Source organism: Nuphar pumila, chromosome 14 (assembly GCF_984573655.1).
Source record: "Nuphar pumila chromosome 14, dmNupPumi1.hap1.1, whole genome shotgun sequence".
NCBI lineage: Eukaryota > Viridiplantae > Streptophyta > Magnoliopsida > Nymphaeales > Nymphaeaceae > Nuphar > Nuphar pumila.
In genome coordinates, this window is record NC_143262.1 from 9,211,258 (window position 1) to 9,236,998 (window position 25,741).

General features: G+C 36.6%; 1 protein-coding gene across 1 annotated transcript; it reads right to left on the reverse strand.

Annotated features, from left to right (window-relative positions):
• Positions 1-1,501: 1,501 nt before the first annotated feature.
• LOC149816289 (uncharacterized) lies at positions 1,502-25,418 on the reverse strand. The gene is made up of 7 exons (XM_089987361.1): positions 25,213-25,418; positions 25,034-25,090; positions 24,721-24,897; positions 24,540-24,620; positions 17,152-17,228; positions 3,014-3,116; positions 1,502-2,194 (listed from the first exon to the last, which is right to left on the reverse strand). Exons 1-7 carry the CDS (start codon positions 25,342-25,344, stop codon positions 2,171-2,173), a joined length of 651 nt encoding a protein of 216 aa, XP_089843487.1. The 5' UTR covers positions 25,345-25,418; the 3' UTR covers positions 1,502-2,170.
• Positions 25,419-25,741: the final 323 nt, after the last annotated feature.

Genomic DNA, 25,741 nt, shown 5'->3' on the forward strand with positions numbered 1-25,741 from the left:
TGATTTTTCTCATAGTACCCAAACAAGTGAAAAATTTTTATTTTAAAAAATTATCATGTCAAAACTTCTCATAGGCAAATTTTTTTTTCCTAAGAGAGTTTTTATTGTTTCCAAACTTGCCTTTATTGTACCGTATAAAATTCAGATCCAGACTCATTTTCAAGCCTGCAACTTGAAATTCAGATTCAAAATTCATACGTACCATGGCTCAACCCATATCCAACACGTTTGTACCTGTTGAGATGATACATTTTGTTGCTATCGTTAAGCAAAGTTACATTGCTGCCGATGGCAAAGAGCATCAATTCCTTGGACCAATGATCCGGACAAAACAACAGGGTCCGGAACACTGCCATAGCCATTCCCTGGTGAGTAGCAAAGCTAGGAGACTTAACAATGGCATCAAAATCAAAGTCGGGAACAAGTCGAATATGGGTCAGGTTATTTGAACCAACAATTTATCCAGCTTTCAACAAGAGGGGTAGGGCTGTCAATGGGTCAGGTTTGTACTGGGTACCCAACCCAACCCAAACCTTAATTTTCAGGTATGGGCATGAAAAGGGATGACCCAAACAATATGCAAGCTGGGTTTGGGTTATGATTTTTACCAGGTACCCAACCCAACCCGAAAAGAGTATTTTATATGTATTTTCAGTAAAAATAAATTTCTGAAATTATCTAAGTCCGGGTTTGGGATTTCATTTCCATGGCCCAAAAAAATCCAAACCTGGTCATTAATTATATGAGTGGGTCTGGGTCAACCCTAACCCAGTCTTACCCAACCCATTGACAGACAGAAAGAGGGGTGCAGTTCAAAATCAAGATCCAACTCAAAACATAGCAAAATTCCAAACTGGTCAAACTCCTGGTATTGAATCCACAGAAAATAAGTCAAGTATAATGATTCTTAAGAACAATAGATTAAACGGGTCGGGTTAGACTCGTTTAAACCTAAATGTGAACCTATTTACTTACCCCATTCCGCCAAATCCAGACAAACCTGACATTATATATTCTAGAAATCCGACTCATTTAAACAGATTAGTTTATGATGTAAATCTGCCCCATTTTTGATAAGTTTTTTTTTGGATTCAATACTGGTTTTTGATAAGTTGCACCATAAAGGATGTCATTTCACACACACACACAGATGATAATGACGAATGCATGTTGTTTGAACGGGATTTTTCTAGAAAAGTTAGGTGAATGGCAACTTTTCTGAACAATATAAAAGACTAAACAGATTTGAATTTCTATAAAAACATGCACTGGATTAAGGAGACACTTTCAAAAGCATTGCACCGACTGGGTTGAGTTCCAGAAGTAGTAGATGAAATAGCTAAATTTTTGTATAAGATTTTCGAACCACTGCCTTTTATATTCATATCTACCTTTTGTCACCAGTTCATATGGTATGAATCCATGTTAGTGGCATAACCATTAAAAGAATGCAGAATTCGTGCAAAATATTCAGGAAATATAAAATTATACTCCAGATATATGGGACAAGGTGTCATTTTAGCAAAACGTTTTACAGCATAATGTTTTGAACACAACCATCCATATTCCTGTTTTTAGATATTGTATATGAAATTTACAAAAGATAATGAATTTGCAAGAATTCCAGGTAGGAAAATTTTCAATCTCTTGTGGGCCGGCCGGCTTAAGAGCTAAGACCAAGAGAAAGCAAGCACACTCTCACCTTTTATGTGATGGCTGGATTCAGCCCTTATTAGCATAAAACTTAGCACAACCTTACTGCCACCAAAATTCGGTCAAGGTCCAGGCCTGAGCATTGACCGAAAGTCTGGCTACAGTCATACCACCCATTCTCACACATCTAACATTGCACATGCTCAGATGAGATTGATCTTCTATGCATACGTGTACATAATTTTGTGTGTGTGTGAAGTTTTGCAACCTTACTCCACTATCAGCTTGGTGCTTGCTACCCTTTTTCTACATGTTTACATATAGTGCATCAGTTTGAACAAACATGGAATAATATGCATATGATTTGCTTATTTCACTGTTATCGGCAGAGATTTCATCCACTGCAATCTTTGATATAAACACTCATGCAAACACACACAACCTGATACAAACTAAGCAATGTGATCTGATTTGTACCAAAAAACAGCAGTTGAATGGTCATGAGTGCAATTGCACATCAACTTAATGACACATCAATTACCTGCAGAGAAAAATAGTGCAAGGAAACATCAGTGATGTGCACATACTTTATTTGTTTTCATGACATCAAGTGATACAAGTGAGGAGCAGGTATAGTTCAAGCCAACATGGGAACGCTGTGGAATAAGGAACAAGGACATGTTTAAAGGTCTAAAGAGTTCAAGGTTTTAAACAGTGAAAAAAAAAGTGAGGTGGTAGGAGCATTTTGACATGATCATAAGCATTTAACAGGAAAGCCCAAGCCTCAGAAACAATATTACAATATACATATGAAAAATAAGATTAGAATGAATAACATTAATTAAAAACCCAAACGCTACAAAGAAACTAAGACTTAAAATGCATGAACAATCTAGAGAGGAAACGAATAACACCTATTTCACACAAAAAAAACAAAAAAACTAACAAGGAATGCACAGGAAAAAATTTACATCTCAACCATCATGAAAAGGCTAATTGCAGATAATCACATACAAGATAAATAGCTGCAATAAAAAAAACTGTGAAAAGCAAAATTTTACAACTCACCATACATGCAATGCTAGAAGACAGGAAGACTGGGAGTAATACTTGATAACCTCAAAGATCGTGCTTCTTCTGGTTCATAACTAAAATTAGAACCTTGTGATCTTGAAAATGCCAAATAGATTCAGCCCCAACAAACAGCCACAGACCAATAACAAGATCAACTACTCCACGAAGTAGAAGTATATCCTCATGGACATTACTTTTCACAACAGATTGCACAGTTGAAAAGGATCAGTGCTCTCTGATGTCTACTACCTTGTGAAGGACAAAATTGTTCAGAAAATAATCTTACCCGTGAATATCCAGGTTGTAAACTTGGAGGTGGAGGGGGCAGATCTTGCCGCTTTAAAATGATGGAATCACCTTCTGTTGCATGACTCTCTGCCATAAGAAAGCTACACAGAAACACATGTTATTCCTTATGGAAACTGTCAATAAAGGAAATATTGATGAACAATCCACAACCTAAACCAAAGGCCAGAGGCAGAAGCCCCACTGTTTGCCATATCATCGATAGTTAAGCAAGCTTAGCTACATCGCATCTACTCACCCAGACTATGAATAACTTGAAAGCAAGACTACTCGAGAATAAAAAACAATCACCAGGAGAAACAATAGCAGGTTCCAACATTTTGTACAGTACATTTGTCCCAGTTCAATCCACGAGTTAATAAACATCAAACTGTCAAATCATATCAAGATGAGTGAAGCCCCTCTGAAAATGGCGCAGGGTAGTTTTTAGTAATTTTGGGAAGTTAGGTACTGTTTTGAAAATAGTTGTAATTTAGGCCTTCTTTTGTAATTTTTATAAAAGTTTATTATAAATAGGGGATGTCGAGCATTGTTTCAGCGGTCTTCTACCTAGGGTTTCATGCTCCTTTCCATACCTTCTTTCCCCCTTTCTTCCTCCCTGTCTCTCTCTATTTTGCTGCCTCTCTTCTTTATGCTATTTTTCTTCTCCTTTCCATTCTGTTTTCCATTGTTCTTCATTTTCATTTTAGTTGTTTGTTTTTCGTACTTGCTGCAGGTACCCACGGCTAGAAGCTTTCAACTCGGATTTGGTGCGAACCACCATCTACCACCACGTTCAGCGGCCTAGAAATCTCCCCCTACAACCGACCGATCTCTTTCTTCCACCACCAATCTCCCCCTTCAACAACTCGGTTTCCAATTGTGTTGCAGCCAAAAACGGATTTCAGCAACAAAAAGACGTTCGTGGCATAAGATCTGAGGTATATCTCCATTCTTTTCTACCCTCAAACTCGTTGGGCAGCCTTGAGGTGCGCCTTGAGGTGCGCCTTCCTCCCCCTCTCTACTTTTCGGTTTTTATTTTTACATTTAAAAATAAAAAATAAAAAATCGAGTCTTGGCCATTTTTCTTTTGAGTTTTGCTTTGGGTTTTTGATATGTCATGTTATTTGTCGTTTAGAGTCAATTTCCAAGGTCTGATCGTTTTCTTGTCGGTGTTTTTGTTGAGTCTTGAGTCATCCGGGTCGAAAAACTTAACCGAAAAAGCCCTATCGGTATTAGTCAGTTAAATAGTTTATTTTTATATTTTCATTGATTAGATTAGTTTTAGGTTAGTTTTAGATTAGATTCAGTTCTTTTTATGTTTAGATTTACGTTTTAATAAAATAAAAGAGAGGCATAAATAGTCTTTTATCTATTTTCTTGATTTTTTTGCATATTATTGTCTTTCTATTGAAATCGTTAGATATAGTTTAGTTTCTTTTTTATTATTCACGTGATTTTCAGTCCAGATTAGGTTAGATCTAGATTAGTTTAATTTAGATTAGGTTTTTATATTCGGTATTTATTTAGATTTAATTAATTAGGAATTTTTAATACTAGCCGATTAGGGTTCGTGTAGTCTTTTCAATTCTTTTTAATTTTTGGTAGTGTTAGATATTGTTTTTGTTTGTTATTTACGTTTAGTAGGTTAATTATAATCTATGTTAAATCACATTTTTCTTTTCAGCAATTTAGTTAGTTTATTAATTTTAATTTCCGTTAATTGTTGTTTATTTAATTAATAGCTTGAATTAGGTTAATCGGCAGATTAAAGAGTTAATTAGATTAGCTTTAATTTCAGTCGCATAGATTATTAAATTTTTCTGTTCTTTATCAGTAGTTAATTGTTAGTTTTAATTCCAGAAGTTAATTTTAGCATTTAAATCAGAAAATAATAGTGTTCATCGTTAATTATCGTTTTTAATTAGATTTTTAATTTTCAGCTGAATTAGATAGCTGTAGATTTTATGTTTAATTAGTAATATTAATTCACGTTAATCATATTTTACATTAGTTAGATTAGTATTGTTTTTTTTAAACGTCATTAAATTAGATTAATGAAAAATAGCTTAGTTAAATTTAATTAGCCGAGTTGTTCCTTTTACTTAATTATCAGTTTTTTGTTTAATTAGCATAGTTCATAATATTTTCGTTCAATCGTGTTTCGCTGCAGAGGATTTTTGTTTAGTTCAGTTAGTCAGATTTAGTTTTAAATTTAGTCACATCAATTTTAGTTTAGTTGTTAATTTTGATCGTTCAATTAAAATAGATTAGTTAATCAATAGCTGGTTTCTTGCTTTTATTTTTCTTTGCATTGATAATTAGATAAGATTAGATAGTTTAGTTCTTTATTATTTCCAGATTTATTAATTGTTATTAGTTTAGCTTTAAAGTCGGTACAGCAAGATTAGTTAGTTATTAGATAGGTTAGTGTGTTAGTTAGTTGTTCTTGTTATTTACTTAGTTAGCATGTTAGTTTTAAAATCTTGAATCTTGAATTTCGGTTAGCTTTCTTGAGTAGTTAATTTAGTTAATTGATTGCTTTGAGTTTCTGATTTAGCTATTGTTTCTTGATTAGTTATGTTAAAAGATAATCATGTATCATATATATATATATATGTGTGTGTGTGTGTATTTTTTATGTTGTACCCAAAATACCCGATAGGGGTATTTTGGTCTTTTCATCATGTATTTTTCTCTTAGGTTTATTTTCTCTTTTCTTATTTTTTATTTCTTTATTTTTCTTTTATTAAATGTATCACATGGGACCATTGGGGGCCCCACTTGTGTAGTCGTTGGGGTGCCCAACGGTCATAAATATGACCATTGGGGCTCCCCAACGACTACCCAGTGGGAGCCCCAATGGCCCCCTCAATCTCCCTTTCTCCTCTTGTATATAAAGGGGTCTCCCCCCCTTCTCAAGGTGTGGTTTTGGGGTTTTACCTCCTACCAATAATGAAGATCATTATTTTTTAGCCTTTGTGGCTTTGCCCCTTCGTGGGTTTGTGTATTGGCACTTTATGTGCATTCGGTTACCCCTTAGTGGGTGTGTGTATTCGTACTTCATGTGCATGTTTATTGGTTCATTCTTGAACCTATTGTATTCAAAGTCATTTCCTAACATGGTATCAGAGCCAGGTCGTGATCGGGTTGTCTTTTGGTGCATCGGAAAGTGTGTCGCTCAAAGAAACTTCAAAGAATGGTGAAGTATTTATTGTTTCTCTTCTCTCTTTTTTTGAAGTCATTCGGTATGTATTATTTTGTTTCTTGAAAGTAGCATGAATCATAAAGCTATTTGTTTGATCATTTATATGCATATGTTTCCATTATCATTATGTTGCATGTTGAGTGATTGTATGATTTGGGTCTTCATTTGAACCCTTATTGTTTTCGTATATCACATTTCATTGGGAACTTATTATTTTCTAGATATATGGTTGCTCAAGACATACTTTAATGGGTCGTTTATCTCCCAAAGCATAATTTGATCTTACTCATGTGTATGGCTTTAGGAGGTTCTATTTCATGTCTTGCATATGATTTAAAAGCCTTGTATGTGGTTGTGTTAAAATCTTTTAACACTCTTTAAAGAGTGTTTGAAAGCATAAAATCTTTTAACACTTGTTGAATTTAAAATTCTTATAAAATAACTTTCATACTTTGAAGTCATCAATTGCATATATTTTGTTTGAAATCATATGTGTAGAAAGCTCTTAAAGAAAATTGGGTTGAAACTCTTAGTTTATGAAGAATTGTGATAATTCACATTCTTCTCTACACATCTATCGATTTTCCATCACATATAATAGTAATTTATGAAGAATCCTCTATAGAGTGATGTTTTTCAAAATTGTCTTCAATTATGTAAGATTGATGATTTTTGCATAGGTGTTTCATGATTGACTTATAAGATAACTTCTAAAATTATATGTTTTCTTGCTAAATTATTGGTCTTTGCTTAATGCTCTTGACTCTCATATGAAACCTAATTTGTTTTGAGGTCCTCTCTTATTTATGGGTTTTTAGTGCATTTTTTGTGAAAAATTGATATAATTCTTGTATGTGAATTTCTCACATCTAAATCTTTGTTGTTCACTTTTGTATGAATCCTAAGTGGGTCTTGTTAATGATAACTATTTGTGAGAATTCTGCGATTCTTGTGAAAAGAAGGATTGTAAAGGTCTTTCAATGTTTTTGTTTTATTTAAAGAATTTTAAAAAAAATTGTGATAAATATGTTGTATGAACCATTGTGTTCATTAAGAAAGATCTTTTAAAAGAACTTCTCACACTATATAGAATCTTGATATGCGTTATTTTATAGTGTGTCTATTGCATATTTTGGTATAAAAGATTTCATTAGTTTGGATTTTCTTCTAACGATGCAATTTTATAAACTTGTTTGTTTGTATTTTTCACATAAGGTTTCAAAACCTCTTGATTGTATCTCTTCTTTTAAAGGATGCCTACATTGGCCGTAATATGGTCTCCTTTGTCTTGCATTGAATTGCACTTGTTAAGCATATAATTGCATAATTAAAGCTTGAGAGACTCAAGCATTCTCCTTTTTATTGAAACACATGCCTTAGTGCATGTTTGCTATTTTTACGCATTTTTGTGTAGTTGTTCAAGTGTTGTGTGAGTGCCTTCGTGCACATTTTGTGAAAGTTTTTTTTTGAGTCTTTTATATTTTAGAGCCTTTCTCAAGGCTTATGAGTGCATTGTCCCTTAATGGACTTGGATATTGACTCTTTTGTTTGATCATTATAAGACATTGTAAGTGCTTATAGCACTTTGTATGTTTCCGCATATCTCATCACAATCAAAGAATATTAAAGCTTGTTGTGTGGGATTTAATCCCAATTTTATAAATTTATTTTTTCTAGTATTTTGAATATTATTTCTTTGGGTATTGTGTTGAAACTCTCTTTGTGAACCATTATGGTTTTTGTGATTCCTTTATGAAGAGCTTCATTTTTCTCTTGATTATCCCAAGATGATTTCTTTACATGTCATTGTCTATTTGAAAGAGTATTTTTTGCCTTTTATGGCACTTATTTTGTCCATCACAAGTTGATTATATGATGCATCAATCCTTTTTGGCCTTGTTATTGTTATATTAGAGATGTTTGGTGAGGTGAGTTATGGGCACCTCGTGTTATGTCATTTTAGATTGTCAACTTGTAGTTTGACTCTAAATGACTTGTTATGTGATCTCTAATTATGAGTGTGTCACTCGCTTGTTTTTTGCCATTAATTTTTTTATAGATGCTCTTAATTATGTATTCTTGTAATGGATGTTTAAAGTTTGAAACCATAGTGTTTCAAGGTATATTGAAAACTTGATGATCTTTAATTGATTTTTCATTTCAAGCTTTCCTTCCTCAAGTGTTTTCTCCTTTGTTTGCCCCTTATCTAAGTGTCACCATATGCAGACAAGAGTTGGTGGTTTACACTTTTGTGTGTAATTTGTTTAGCCCGTTAGTGGCTTTTGTTCTTTTGGTCTAGTAGCTGAACACACTTGTCTTAAGTGTCATTTTATGTAGACAAGGCTTGTTGTTTCACACCATTGTGTGTGATGTTAGCCCATGGTTGGCTTTTGTATCCTTGTTCTAGTCGCTAATACACTCATTTTAAGTGTCACTTTATGTAGACAAGAGATGTGGTGTCATACCTTTATGTGTGTTTTAGCCCATGGTTGGCTTTGTAATCTTGTTCTAGTAGTTGAACATACTTGATTTTGAGAGTCATTATATGTAGACAAGAAACGTTTATTCACATTTTTATGTGTGATTTTAGTCCATGTTGGCATTTGTTCTCTTGTTCTAGTCGCTGATACACTCATTTCAAGTATTATTATATATAGACAAGAGGTGTTTTATACACACATTCATGTGTGTCTTTGGCCCTTTAGTGGCATGTTTTTATGCTCTTTGTCTAGTCGCTGATACACTTGATTTGTGGGTTTTTGGAGGTCTAAAGAGGGGATTGTTTGTAGTGGAAAACCTTTTATAAAGATTTATGTGTGTTTTCAAAGGGACTTCACTTATAAATTGTATGATCAATGGAATTTTTTGGGCAAAAATGATTATCAATATGTTTTAGATTATGTAATCTCTTGCTTTTTCCTTATTGGCATTTGTTTATTAAGTTTTTATTGTCAAAAATTTCATCTCTATTGATTCTTGACTCTTAGGATGTTAAGAATGTTGATATTATCCTACTTAATTGGATGTTAAGATATGTTGATATTAATTGAATTATATATTTTCTGACATATGGCAATATGCATAATATTGCACAATTCGTATGTGCATGTGTTCTTTTGTGACTAAAAGATATATCTTTGTCCTATCAGTGGACTTGCATATGATTTCTAAAACTATGTTCCGGTGTAAGGTTTATACCTTTTCTTTACAAGGCTTTCTTTTTAAGCATTTCCTAATATGTCTTTGAACAATTGTCATATAATGACTTACCTTAGTGTTGATTTATTTCATTATATGATGTCGCATATGCTTGTAATGACTATTATTCTTGAGCATTTATTGGAATTTTTTCTTTCCTTTTTTGCTTATATCCAAGTATTGTATGACTCAATTTTGCATTCAATGTTTCGTTTTTCAAAGCTTATGTGAATCATTGAATGCACAATACATCATATGATTATGAATTGAAGATTCTTACTTGTCTTAAAATGCCTTCTTGTATACTTTGAGCTTTCTGTTTTGTTTGTTTCAGGACCTTCAAGGCAAGATGAAAGCATAATTCTATTTTTCTAAAGGAGCTCATTGGCAAGAACAATTGGAAGAAGTCATTTGCTAACTTCACCAATCTTCTATGAAGATGGTGCCTTTTATTGAAGACTGAGAATTCTTGCTATTGTATTCAAACTTTTTGTTCCCCCTCGCAAAGTTTGAGGGGGGGGGGGGGTGTTAAAAGATAATCATGTATCATATATACATATATATATATATATATATATATATATATATACATGCGTGTGTATATATATATATATATATATATATATATATTATGTTGTGCCCAAAATACCTGATAGGGGTATTTTGGTCTTTTCATCATGTATTTTTCTATTAGGTTTATTTTCTCTTTTCCTGTTTTCTTATTTTTTATTTCTTTATTTTTCTTTTATTAAATGTATCACATGGGACCATTGGGGGCCCCACTTGTGTAGTTGTTGGGGTGCCCAACGGTCATAAATATGACTGTTACGACTCCCCAACCCAGTGTTGTGAAAAGCGTTGAGGCGTAGCGAGGCGCTCAACCAAAAACCGAGGCGAGGCGTAAGCCTTGAGGCGTAAAGCGTAAGCCTCAAAAAAAATTTTTGAAAACTTTTAAAAAATTATAAAAAAATATCTAAAAATACAAATAAATAAAGAAATGCGTTATTGATGAAATTGACAACCAATAAGAAATAGAAAATGTCAAATAAGTACTAAAAAATATAAGATTAACATATAAAAGTAACTAAAACCTGATTACATAACTAAAAAATATATGAGATTAGCCTACAAAAGTTAAAATATATGGGATTAACCTATAAAAGTTAAAATATATGAGATTATTCTAAAAAATATGAGATTAACATATAAAAGTAACTAAAAAATTGATTACATAACTGGAAAATATATGAGATTAACTAAAAGAAATTAAAATATATGAGATTATTCTAAAAATATGAGATTAACGTATAAAACCTAACATCAAACCATGACAGTATATCATACACCTAACATCAAACCATGGCAGTAGAAGTAAATTTAGCCACAAACAACTTAGTTATTGTATTGTGGAATAATTAAAGATTGATAAAATTGATTAAATACTTAGTATCAAGAGCATTTACATTATTATGCCATAAAATAAGTTTGTTTGCATGTGCACACAGTGTTCTGGCCAATGAATGGAAACTCTAAATAAAGTAAAGTAAAAGGGTAAAGAAGACATGAGAGGGATCCCCAACATGAAAAGAGATCTGATATTTTTTTATGACATAAGAAGTGAACCAATACAATTAGCCAGAATCCTATATATTCCCAAACCTATACCATGTGCTTGAAGTTAGACTATTGGATTTGATTCCTGAATTAGTTATACTTGTCAAATTATGTGTTGAAAACTACGTTTCTATAAGCTAAGTAACCAGTGAAACTATGGTTCTCTTTACTGATCCAACTGTGATTTGCATCTTTTTATGAGACAGCGTGCAAAATACAACACTCCCAGTGTGGATGCTATTGAGAAAGCAAGAACAGTTCAACTGTTACAGTTGTATAAACTGCAGTGAAACAACCGTGACACTTTCATTAACGTGACACCCTTTTCTAAGATCTAGTTATTTAACTAATCCTAGGGATGATGTTTCTATATATATACCTATATATCCATTATTTTTGTAGAATAAGATTTAAGTCTGAGCAGAAAATTGGCCTATTGTTGGCCCATCTTTAAATTCTTGTATAATAGTCTACTACACTTCTAATCTTACTAAAAGTGAATCTAACTTATTGCTTATGACTTGAATAGTAAATTCCAGGACAAACTAATTAAAGTTGAACGATTAAACCTATACAAAGATTCTCACAAAGCACATATGAACAGACACACCACAGGGAGCACTTTGGAGTGGAGATAATAATAGATCGATAAGAGAATCCTGGTATTAATTCTGTGTAAAAAGGTGAATGTGGATATGATGAACATATAAGTGATCACTTTATTGAAGGGGAAAAGTGGGCATGAAAATCAATTATATAATTTCCTTCTTCGATAGGCATGTATCTATGGATTATATATAGAGAGATTCAGATGGCATATGCTAGCTGTTGGAGAGTATAATTTGCTAATGACATAGGATAAAGTTAATTAACACTTAGTTCTTAATTTCATAAGGGGGTTTACTGTTTTCATACAACTTGCAAAAGATTGGTGTTTGAGTTAGACTCCCACTGCATAAAAGTTAGAAAAAGTTGGAGAGAAAATTCAATAGGACAAAACCAGTGTTATTAAAAGCCTCACCTTGAGGCGCGTACGCCTCACCTTGAGGCGCGCCTCGCTCTGAGGCGTACGCCTCAAGGCGTATGAGGCGTGCGCCTCAGGGCTTTTGCGCCTTATGCCTGCGCCTCAAGGCACAAAGCCCCTCGCCTTGAGGCGAGGCCCGCTTTTTGCGCCTTGAGGCGCGTTTTTAATAACACTGCCCCAACCACTACCTAGTGGGAGCCCCAATGGCCCCCTCAATCTCCCTTTCTCCTCTTGTATATAAAGGGGTCTCCCCCCCTTCTCAAGGTGTGGTTTTGGGGTTTTACCTCCCACCAATAATGAAGATCATTATTTTTTAGCCTTTGTGGCTTTGCCCTTTCGTGGGTTTGTGTGTTGGCACTTTATGTGCATTCGGTTACCCCTTAGTGGGTGTGTGTATTCGCACTTCATGTGCATGTTTATTGGTTCATTCTTGAACCTATTGTATTTAAAGTCATTTTCTAACAAGTTAGAGTAATTAATTTAGTTAGTTAAGTTTTCTTGATTAGTTGTTAATTGCATTAATTCTTGTATTGTCGTTAATTCCAATCATTTATTTAGATTTAAATTGTTTATTTATTTGATATTCATTTGATTAACTGTTTAGAATAGGGTAGTAGTTTTTCTTCATTTTATTTTACAGGTTCCCTATATCTGTGGCAGAATAAGGGGGATGGTGGGTTGAGGTGGTCAGAATATTCTCTTAAAGCTCTTTGGATTTTGCTAGAGGCCTAAAGGCTTAGTTAGGATATTTATTTTCTTTTACTGTTTTGGTCCCTTTTTATTTTTAGTTAGCATTGTAATTAAGAATAGTGTAATTATTTTTTTCTTTTCCAATTATTAATATAGTAAGTTCATTTGTGAATTGTTTTGCCTAAGTTATGTTCCCTGATAAGACAATCCAACTTGCTACTCTACAACGAGTGCAAGAACTGGTTTTAAATTATTATTTGATGCACAGTTCTTGGTTTAAAAATATCATATTTGCCGATTTGGAGGAGAAAAATTAATATCTTTTGTGTTGTGTAATTACTTGTATCCAGTGTTGTGAAAAGCGTTGAGGCGTAGCGAGATGCTCCACCAAAAACCGAGGCGAGGCATAAGCCTCGAGGCGTAAAGCGTAAGCCTCAAATATTTTTTTTGAAAACTTTAAAAAAATTATAAAAATATCTAAAAATACAAATAAATAGAGAAATGCTTTATTGATGAAATAACAACCAATAAGAAATAGAAAATCTCAAATAAGTACTAAAAAATATGAGATTAACATATAAAAGTAACTAAAAACTGATTACATAACTGGAAAATATATGAGATTAACCAAAAAAAGTTAAAATATACTAAGAAACTGATTACATAACTGAAATAATTGAAAAATATATGATATTAACCTACAAAAGTTAAAATATATAAGATTATTCTAAAAAATATGAGATTAACATATAAAAGTAACTAAAAAAATGATTATATAACTGGAAAATATATGAGATTAACCAACAAAAGATAGAATATACTAAGAAACTGATTACATAACTGGAAAATATATGAGATTAACCTACAAAAGTTAAAATATATGAGATTATTTTAAAAAATATTAGATTAACATATAAAAGTAACTAAAAAAATGATTACATAACTGGAAAATATATGAGATTAACCAACAAAAATTAAAATATACTAAGAAACTGATTACTTAACTGAAATAACTGGAAAATATATGAGATTAAAATACAAAAGTTAAAATATATGAGATTATTCTAAAAAATATGAGATTAACATATAAAAGTAACTAAAAACTGATTACATAACTGAAAAATATATGAGATTAACCAACAAAAGTTAAAATATACTAAGAAACTGATTACATAACGGAAATAATTGGAAAATATATGAGATTAACCTACAAAAGTTAAAATATATGAGATTATTCTAAAAAATATGAGAATAACATATAAAAGTAACTAAAAAACTGATTACATAACTGGAAAATATATGAGATTAACCAACAAAAGTTAAAATATATTAAGAAACTAATTACATAACTGAAAAATATACAAGATTAACCAACAAAAGTTAAAATATAGTAATATACTAAGAAACTGATTACATAACTGAAATAACTGGAAAATATATGAGATTAACCTACAAAAATCTTGTTGATCATGTCTCAGAAATCTTGTAAAAAAAAAAATTGCACCTTGAGGCACAGAGTGCCGCGCCTCTAGGTGAGGCACGCCTTTTGCGCCTCAAGGCGTGTTTTTGATAACAGTGCTTGTATCACTGCTCTGCTCAACCGATTTGTCGTTCATATTTGAGCAGAGCAACCGGTCGGCTGAACCTGATTTGCGTGCTTTATTTTTTTTAATTATATTTTCGTCAATTTAGTGATAGATTAGTAGTTTATCAATTTTTCGGTAGTAGGTTAGTACATTAGTTTACGGTTTTGCCCAAGATCCACGTGAGTGGGAGATAAAAAAATTGGGCTGTGAACAATTTGCACAAAACCGAGTTTTACACGTGTTGCATATTGTGTTACATAAAAAAAAATCTGGTTTTGGGAAATTGTGATTTGGCAAACCATGTTTTAAACTAATTTTCTTTTAGTCTAAACTTTCTCTTTCTTTAGATTTAGATGCATATAGATTTTTTTATTTAGATTCAATTCAATTATTAGTTTATTGCGACTAACCGTAACTAGAATAGATAGTCTAGTTGTTTTTGTTCTTGTGTTGGTTTTGAGTTTTGCAGGTGGGGTATGAGCTTCTTGATTTCTAGTGGAACACGACAGCGACAAGCATACCAGGGCCGTCCACGTGCGAATAACAGGAGCTAGATCGCGAGTAGATGAAGACTTGCAATTTTTATATTTTTTATTCTTTATTTTTTGGGGCATTAGGCCATTTATTTAATCTGGGTTGTAATAATTTTATTTTCGCTCGGTCATTTATAATAGGTTTAATTGTGCTTTGTTCATTTTTAAGGCAATAAAGATTGTTTTGTTTGGAATACGAGGTTTTAACCCGTTCCCTAAGTTCAACCCAAACTTCGTCATTAGTGTGAACCGGTTATTTATAATTTGGTGCACAGTTTACATTGACCATTTTTATTGAAAATACCTTTTAAAAAATACTTTTAAAAAAAGTTGCATCAGATTCCATCATGGAAACAAGTCCACGTATTATAAGCACCAAACGGACAATCAAGAGGACATAGGGAAGGTTTTCTATAGGTCACCTATAGGTAGGGCTGCACGTATACACATATGTCTGTCGGTCTATGTTTACATGTACATATGTACGTATAATCCACAAAAAAAGATTTCAACCCAATACATCGGGATGAATCGAATTTTGCCACCTTCACTTTTTTTTAGCTTCCTTTAATTTAACATCCATCTTTCTCTCCACACAACTACATAGGTAAACACGTCTGCCATATTTCTAAGTATAACTATTTCCTCCCCTTTTCCAGAAAAAATGGCAATTACTCTCTATCTCTCTTAATTTGCATCAGAAACCAACTTTTTGTTTATGCAGTTTTTTGGATGCAAGGATGGCAAGATTGAAAGGTATTAAAAAACTAATAATACACTATCTAACAAAACAAATTTGCTTGGTAGGTGTATGTATGGCAAGATGTGCTAAAGTTCAAGTAAATGATGACTGACAAAATGTGCAGAACTTTATGTAGTATATTTGTTTTCCTTTCCTTTTGTGTATGTTAGTTTCTTTATACATTGAGCTTGAGACTCCATTGAATCATTGTTTACCAAATCAAATAAATACACAATTAAAATAGTCAATAGTTTGTGAGATATCCTCCAATATCCTGTCATTTTCACACCAACCAATTGTTCTCATGTGAACTCTCATGTAAAACAAGAAACATGTGTGTGTGTGTGTGTGTGTGTGTGTGGAAAAAGTGCAAATATAACAACAATTATGAAGAATATTATAAGTTTACACAAACTTTATTTGTTTACTAGCATCATGATAACTAGAAAAAATAATAAATTAATGTTTTAATAAAATATGTAAATACAAAATGATTACAACTATAAAATGATGACACAAGAAACTGTGAACAGTTGGGCTACTTTTAATAAAATAATAAACATCATAGATTAATTGCTTAAATGAAAATAAGGATTTAGGGTTTAGATACAAAAGATTTGAGAAATACGGTAAAAATAGTGTGCTTACATTAAATTACGAGATTGTCCCATTCCTTCCCATTCTTCTAGCACATTACAGCCTCCTTAACATTACAAATATGTATACATACATACATACATATTTATATAAATATATTTATAAGGTTTTTTCAAGAACAATAAATTAAAAACTTTAAAAAATACATGTGTCTCGACTTTTTTCTTTGCAAAGAATTTCTTCTATAAGGGAAACAAATAGGAATCACCTAGAACGTTTTCCCAAATAAGTTTCCCAAGCAAGTTTCTCACTTAATAGGAAATGTGATTCCTACGAGTTTTTGAAATAGGTTTCACGTTTCGGAGACAATTTTGCAGGAAATTGGTTTTCCACATACAAGTAGAGTTTACAGGAACCCTGATATGACTACTTCAGCAGCATTCCTTTCTAGCAAATAGTAACTGGGACAAAAGATGAAATCATGACACTGCAACAGAATGACAAAAAGCATCAACAAGAATAAAAATATTGTGAAGCCACAGAGGAGAGTTACCAAGAGGGCTTTCCCCATTTATAAAGAGAAAAAAGGGTAGAATAACACTTCTATCAACGTAGGATCAAATACACTACACTATGCTAAAATAAGCCAAAATAATCTACAACTTCCCGTATCAAGGTCTAAACTAAATTGATCTTAAAAGGAAATTCTGGATGACTTGTGTCAGTGGTTCTCATGCAAAAATACAAACTTCAAAGAACTTGTAGAAACCACAATTAGATGAAAAAGAAAAAACAGCATACAAAGTAGGCTATGTCACTATAAGTGAATCTGTAAAAGAAGCGTTTTCCACATTCTAGAAGAAGAATAACAAAACCACAAAGACCAACCAAGTCTAATAAAAGTAAAACAAGTTGACATTTCACATGAAAGACTTAAAAAGTGCTACCTGTGATAAGGAAATTCAGGAGATCCAAGAGTTCCTGAGATTGCTTGTTTTTTGGTTTGTGTGATATCACCACTTTCCTACAAAATATTGAAAGGCCAAATTTATATGATAACGAACAATCAATGTAAAGCAAAGCATGCAAGCTCACTTTCAACCATCAAAATAAATGTGAAATGTAAATGTAATATGATATTAAGGATGATGTCAATGTCGATGATGACGGTCCTTCCTGTTGCCGTTGTTGTTGTTGTTGTTGAAGAAAATTTGTGAAACGAGGATGTGACACAGCTGCACTATTGATGCTCTTATTGCTATAGGTTTTGCTCTTATAGTTAATATGGTTGTTGTCGTCATCAATGTTGTTACTGCTCAAGACACAAAAATGTGAAATGAGGAGGTGCTACAGTTGCACAGTTGTTTTCAAAAGACTTATTTTGAAACTTTCACAATTATTCCTGCCTAAGAAATTGCTAAGTTGGAATTTCAGTGAAATAGAAAAAGACAATGAAGAAAATAATGTAGACCAACAGAATGTGAAAGTAATCATGGAGAAAAGAATAAATAAAATGGTTTTTGTACACTCTTTCCAGTTAGGACTAAAAAAATTGTCATTTATTTACCTTTCTCAGCCCTATACCACCAATATCTTAAATCTATCATCATTTTATCATGGAAAATCCACAAAAATATAAACACTCACAAAATATCACCCATTTTCAATAGTGATTTTTCCAGAGTTTATCACGATCTTAGTGGATTTTATATTTTTATCATATTTTTTAAAGTTTTACAAGCTAGATATACCAAGGTTTCTCCGATAATTTTTCATTTATCATAAGATTTGTCCTTGCTGAGAAAATCCAAATAACAGATTTTTGTGACTATATGAAGTCATGGTCAGGTTGATTAGCTAGGTGGCAGCGTTAACTGATTTGTTCCCCACCTTGGGAAACAGAAAACAACAACAACAATAATAATAATAATAAAAGGGCTGAGAGAGCACCAACCCTCTAAAGTCTAATGCCAACTCGTGAACTGCTTAGGTTTAGGTTTATGATGTAAAACTAATGGCATCAAAAGGATTCACTGATTTGAAAATATGGCTATCTGTTACATTCGTAGATATCATCTCAAAGTGCAGTACTGGAGTGGTGAAGGAACATTATCTTAGCCAAAGGGTCCCGGTGTTAAAAGCCCAAAGGAGGGTCATTCCCCAACTTGCATAACATAAAAGGAAGGGAGAAAAAAAAATATTCTTGGCATCTAGGTTTTAGAATTTGGATAGTAACATCTAAGCATCCTTTGCCGCATTCTCAACATTTCCTCTCTGAACTAGTTTGGTCGATGGAACTGAGCATATTCAAAAGAACAGAAATCTTGTCCTGATATTGGCATCACATACCATAGAAAATAGGGACAGAGCATTTGATTAACAGTATGGTTTCCCTTCCCCTTTCGATAAGGCAGCCTTTTCAATTCCCCTTTTGATAAGGCGGCCTTTCAATTTCTCAAACTAAACAGGCTACTCCATGTTCCCTAGAGTCAAGACCGAAGTATGATAAATAACTATAGTAAAGTGCACTAGAAAAGGGAAAAGAAGATCATCCTCCAGTCTATATCAAATTTCCTTTGTAGCAACCACTTCAAAGTTGCTGAAAAATGTTTTCTGCATTCCCGGCAGCAGCAATAAGACAGGTATAACAACCCCAAGGGGTTTGGCGTAGTGGGAGGGGGCCTTGGCTGCTAGACGGGTGGTCGCGGTTCCATTCTCACAGATCAGCGCCTTGAATATAAGAAAGGGCAAGGGTATTATCCCCCTTGCTTGTGCCAAAGCAAGGCTACTCTTCAAGGGAAAGCTGCCTGCCACGAGTTTACACCGTCAGGAAAGTAAGTATGGCACGCAAAGTCAGCGCTACTAGGTCTCTGATCTTAGGGGTGGCTTACCGTTCATGGAAAAAAAAAAACAAGACATGTATAGCACTTCAAATGCTATAAGTGTAATACACGAAGTAGATCATAAAATTTATCCAGTGGAATACAAGATGGTCAAGTGAAACTCAAGACTTAAGGCACTAAGGGGAACGACAAGGGTTGTCACAAGCTTATTTCCTTCAATAGGCCAGTGCGGCATGACGGTCCTTCCTTATCGCCGCAAACCTACTTGTCCATCGCTTGCCAGTCGTGGAAGCTTGTAATCAGAGTGCAAGAGAGCAAGAGAGAACAGAGGGAGAAGAATTGCAATCACAAGAAACAATCACAACGAGGGTGAACAAAAGAAAGTTCAACGCATTTGATTCATTCACAATTTTGCCCGCAGGCAATTACAGTTCAAGTATACGGGTTGCCCCTTCGGTGTATTGATTCACCTGAACCGGGCAGCTTACATCAGATTCAACAAAAGCAAAACAGACTCTAGACGCAACTTTACAATGTAAGTCACAAGAGAACATGCTCCCCCCTTTAAATCATGTGTCGTCCTCGACGCCATCTGTTTCATGGTAAGCCCTAACTTCAGCAGGGTAACGGTTGTTCATCCAAAAAGCTAACTCCCACGTAGGTTCCGATGTTTCCTCCTACTGCACTAAGTATTTCTTCGCTTCGCCCAAGTAGTTGACCTTGTGGCGAAGGATTTGACTGAGGTGATTCTCGGCCCGTTGTGCTGTCAGGGCCCTCTACATGATGAGAGGGCGTTGTGGCACGCTGCGTTCCGGATCTCCATCGTTTGGATGGAACTGCTTGAGGTTGCACATGTGGAACACCGAGTGCACCTTAAAGTCTGGGGGCAACTCCAGCTTGTACGCCAGCTTGCTCACCTTCTTTATGATGGTGAAGGGTCCTTCATATTTTCTGAGCAGTCCGCGGTGCCGCCTGCGGAAGATGCTTGTGCGGCCTGGATATAACTTCACCAACACTTGGTCCCCAACTTGAAACCCAGCGGGCCGACGATGCTTGTCGGCCCACTTCTTCATTCTCTTTATCGCCTTGCGTAGGAATGCCTTCGCCAACTCATTATGCTTGTGTCAGTCTCGAACAAACTGATAGGCGAAGGATGGCCTTCTCTTTTCTTGCACGGCAAGAGTATGCGGGGTCAGTAGTTGTTGCCCTGTGGCTATCTCAAACGGGTTGTGGCCTAAAGACTCACTCTTCTGCAGGTTGTAACAAAATTGTGTCACGTTAAGGAGTTTCACCCAATTTTTCTGATTGGCACTAACAAAGTGCCTAAGGTACTGCTCAAGTATCTCGTTGATGCGTTCTGTTTGCCCATCTGTCTGCGGGTGAAAGCTTGTTGAAAACAGCAAATCAGAGCCAAGTAGCCGAAATACTTCACGCCAGAACTTGTCCGTGAAGCGAGCATCGCGATCACTCACAATGCTCTTCGATATGCCCCAGTGTTTTACCATATACTTTACAATACCACATACTTTACAAACAACTCTGCAGGGCAATTCTTAGACGCTAGGATGAAGGTGGCATACTTTGAGAAACGATCCACCACAACCAGAATAGAACTGAGGCCCTCTACCTTTGGCAGACTAACAATGAAGTCCATGGAAATGCTATCCCAAGGACGTTCTGGAATTGGTAGAGGCTCGAGGAGACCGGCAGCCTTCTGGTTTGTCCCCTTATCTTGTTGGCAGATGAGGCATGTTCGCACATACCCCTCCATGTCGTCCCTCATCTGCGGTCAATAGTAGCCGCGCTAAAGGAGTGCTAAGGTCCGCTCCTGACCAGGATGGTCGACACATAGTGTATCATGGCACTCCTTAAGTAGTTCTCGGCGGAGGCTTCCCCATCGCAGCACGAAGACGCGTCCCCCTTTTGTCACGAGGAGGTCGTCCTATAGCCAAAATCACCGAGTTTTCCCTGCCTGCGCCAGAGAAACAATGTGTTGTGTTGTCAAATCCTGCTGTGTACCTTCGCGGATGCGGCTCAGCAATGTGCCCTCCAAATGCACTTCAGAAGGCTCTGCACGTGCAGCTGCCAGTTCAGCCCTGCGACTCAAGGCATCCGCCACAACATTGGTATTTCCAACCTTGTACTCCAAAGCAAAGTTGAACTCAGCCAAAAACATCTGCCACCGAGCTTGCTTAGGCGTTAGCTTTTTCTGTGTCTGAAAATAGCTCGTGGCAACATTGTTCGTCTTGACGACGAACTGGGCACTCAAAAGGTAATGTCGTCAAGTCCTGAGGCAATACACGATGACAGTCATCTCGCGTTCATACACCGTGTAACGCCTCTCTGCATTTTTTAGCTTACGACTCTCATATGAGATCGGATGACCCTCCTGCATAATAACTTCGCCGATGGTAAAGTCTGAAGCGTATGTGTGGACCTCAAAGGGTTTTGAGTGATCAGGCAGTCGCAGCACTAGCTCTCTCACTAAGGCTTTGTTCAAGCCATCGAAGGCATCTTGGCACACTCCTGTCCAGAGCCATACCCGATTCTTCTTTAACAAATCTGTGAGGGGCACAACAATGAGGGAATAGACTTCGATGAAACGCCGATAGTAGTTTGTCAAACCAAGGAATCACCGCAACTCTGGTACTTTACCTGGCGGAACTCATTCCTAGATGGCCTTTATCTTTTGCCCTTCCATACGCAGCACACTACGCCCCACAATGTGGCCAAGGAAGCTGATCTCCTCCTGCCCGAAAAGCCACTTCTCTTGTTTGACACAGAGGTCATTCTCCTTCAGCACCTGAAACATTGTTTGCAAGTGCCTGACATGTTTCTTCATATTGCTATTGTAGATCACGATATCATCCAGGTAAACTAACACGAACTTGTCTAAGGGTAGAAGATCTAGTTCATTAAAGTCATGAACGTGACTGGAGCATTTGTCAACCCGAATAGCATTACTAAGAATTCGTAAGCACCATAGCGGGTGACGTAAGTTGTCTTAGGCTCATCACCTTCAGCAATCCTCACCTGCCAGTAACCCAATCACAAATCTAGCTTGAAAAAGATACGAACACTGCCTAGATGATCGAACAAGTCTGCTATCAGTGGCAACGGGTATTTGTTCTTCATCGTGACCTTGTTCAAATCACGGTAATCCACACACAATCGTTTGGAGCCATCATATTTCATCTGAAATAGGATTGGAGCGCCAAATGGGGCTTTCGATAGACGAACGATGCCTGCATCCAACATCTCGCACAGCTGCCTACGCGGCTCTTTCAACTCAGCTAGCTCCATGCGGTATGAAACCATTGCGTGAGGCTTCGCTCCCGGGGTCAACTCAATCTTATAGTCGACCTCACATCTTGGTGGCAGATGCTTCGACAATTTCGGAGGCAGCACCCCCCGAAACTCCTCCAACAGCAAAGCTAGGGTTGATGGCACTGCTGCTTGCACCTTCCCTTCTTCTACGCGCACGGCAACTAAGAATGTTTGCTCTCCATGCTTGACACCCTTCTTCAGTTGCATTGCCGATAACACTGAAGACTTGTCTTTCTGCGTAAAGCACTGCACTGTGTAAGATAGGTTTGGCTCCATAATCGTCAACGTGTTAAACTTTGGCAGCATTATAACATTCTGGTTCCGCAGAAACTTCATACTCAAAATCATCTTAAAATCGTCCAGGGGCACCACAAGGAAGTTGACTTTGCTAGCCCAATTTCCCACTTGGATAGCCACATCTCTTGATTCACCGAGGATGGGCTTGGCCTTAGAGTTCCCCGTTTTGATGGTTCTCTGCTTTGGCCCGAGCTTTAAGCCCAACCGCTCTGCCTCTTCCCGTGAGACGAAGTTGTGTGTGGCCCAGGAGTCTACCATTGTTGAAGTAGACTTTTCATTTGTAATGATTTCGAGATACATCAATTCTTTGCTAACTTGCATGTTATTAACTGCGCAACTTCTAGCTGCGTTGATCGACCGTATGGCTCCCATCCGCGGTTGCATGGTCTCAGTATCACTGCACTCTGCCTACGCAGCATTGACATGCCCATCGTCTTTCACGAGGCACTTTGGGTACTGCTTAGCGATATGCCTATCGCCACAGAACCAGCATGTCACAACTGCACCCTTGTTGTTGTTGTTGTTATATTTTGTGTAGTTCTGTTTTTTGTAGAATTGATGGCATGTCGATGCCTCAGCTTTGTTGTCGCGTCGCTCATCCTTCTTGCCTCCGTAGTCAGGCTTCTTTCCGACCTTGGTTGATGAGGTGAAGGGCTTGCACTGAGTGTCGACTAAGTGTTCGGCCGTCACGTATGCATCTTTCAAAGTACTGGGGTTGCTCCTTTCCATTTCGGACTGTGCCCATGGTTGAAGTCCCACAATGAACCAGTTGAGCTTGTCCTCTTCTACCATGTTAGGCACCTCCAACATAAGCTTTTGTAACGTTCACATAGTCTTGTAACGAACCAGTATGTTTAAGCTCGCCTACCATCCTGTACGTCTGCCTCTACGCATTCTTAGGCATAAAGTAGTTACGCAGCTCCATTTTGAAGTCGTCAAAAGTGTCTATCACGCATTAACCCCTCTCCATGTCACTGCGCTTCCGCCTCCACCAAGCGATAGCATCTCCATCCAGTAGAGTTGTTGCAACCTTGATTTTGAAATCCTCAAGCGTCACATTTTGAATGTCTAAGTAATCTTTTACTTGGAACAAGAAGTTCTCAATGGCCTTGCTGTCGCGATAACCACTAAACCTTGCTAGTCTTGGCACATCAATCCTTGATGGCCTCTCACCATTTCCCCCATTTAGGGTCACTATCCACTGCAATGTGCGGTTCTTCAACTGAAGCTTCCCTACTTCAGTCTACAAGTCGACCATTGTTGTCATAAATAAAGTGACATGTTCTGTCAACTTCTTGCAGGCTCGTCACCACATCATTCAGTCCACCGAATGATTTACCTGCGCATGAAATTGCTTCTTCGTGCAAAGTCACATCTTTCACCAGCCTGTTGACAGTTGCAGTCATCTGCTCTTGACCCCGAGGTGAACCCATCTCTTCAGCTTCGGCAACTGTCTTGCTTTTGGTATTGCACAAGTTTTGATAAGGCGCCACGATGTCTTGCTCACAAATCGCAGTCAGTTGGCATGTCTGTCAACAGCGACTCCAGAGTCCCTTCCCCAGCACGAAAATGGGCTCGGACTGCCCATTCGGGATATTGATTCACCCGAACTTGGCAGCTTAAATCAGACTCAACAAAAGCAAAAGAGACTCTAACTCAAACTTTACAATGTAAGTAACAAGGGAACAAGTGCAACCTATGCAAGAAATAGAACGTGTTCATGGTTTCAGATTGTGCAACACGACAACTAAAAGCAATGGTTCCTCTTTCCCTCAACTTCACCCGCACATGTCATTGATAAGACGAATTAATCTTCAAAAACTAAATGAAAGAAACAGAAAGAATACCGTGAAGTTCTAAATTTTCACCTTTGGCGCTACACGATGATATTCCGCGTTCGCCTCAGAGAAAAAACGAAAGAGCTCCAACGTACCATCCACTCCATACTCCTGAAAAAGCCCGAAATCCAAACCTTAACCCTAACTCCATAGAGAAAAAGATAACCAGAAAGGGTTTCCAATCAAACTACAACTAGGTTAAAAAGCATACTCTGCTCAAGCCTCCATTCAAAACAATACTAGCAAACGGCACCTCCGACGCGGAATCTCCATCCCCGAACCCGAACAAAGGTTTGAAATCGATGTCTTCCGCAAAGAACGACGGATATCTCGGAGAAGACCTAACCGTAATGGGCTGCTTCCTCTCCGCAATCACGTCAACTTTTGCCTAATTACACATCCAATTGAGCAAAAACCCTAAGCAACAACGAGAGAGCGACTAAAAACAAACCGAAATTTCGCCCTCATTTCAGCGATAAAAAAAAAGAGAGGTCATAGAAACACTGAGAAAGGGCGATCCATGCCTTCGCACTCCGAATCCTCGCCGCGATTTCCGTCAATTTCTCGCTCTCCTTCGCCGTCTACGCAGATCCAAAAGGGGAAGGAAATGGGGAAGAAGAAGATTAGACGGAGGAAAGGAAACGAAATCGTGATGCAGATGGATCGGAGAGGGAGAAGAGAAAAAAGAGGGAAGAAGCGGAACTCTTTGGGAAATGGTGTCGAAGATCTGATCGGCGGCATCTTGGAGGTCGAGGAGGGATCGGCGGAGGTGGATGTAGTCGGCGGAGGAGCCTCCCTCCCGGCGTCTGTTTCCGTCCTCAGAGACGCGAAGCATCTGTTTGGTTGGTGTGGAGGATCGGAATTCCAAATTCCGCTTCAGAGAAGTGATGCGCAGGAGACACCGGCGGGGAAAATATCACCGGCGTTTGCTTACTTCACCGCGGCGGTATTTGGGAAAGGGCTCGTACCCGAATCCTAGCCGTCCAACCGAACGCATCTGGACGGCGAGGAACATATTTATGAAGGGGTGTGAGAATGTGAACAGTCAGGATGCATTTGATTGAGATCGGATCCCAGTGATCGGGTCCAACAAAACATAGCCCACAGCATTGTTGTCAGTATCCGTTTCAGACCCGAATAGTTTTTAAAACTGATTCAGAGAATCCGCCGGTTCGGACTCGAGCCAAATCAAGCTGAATCCGTCGTTTTTTGTTTTTTATATAAAAAATATT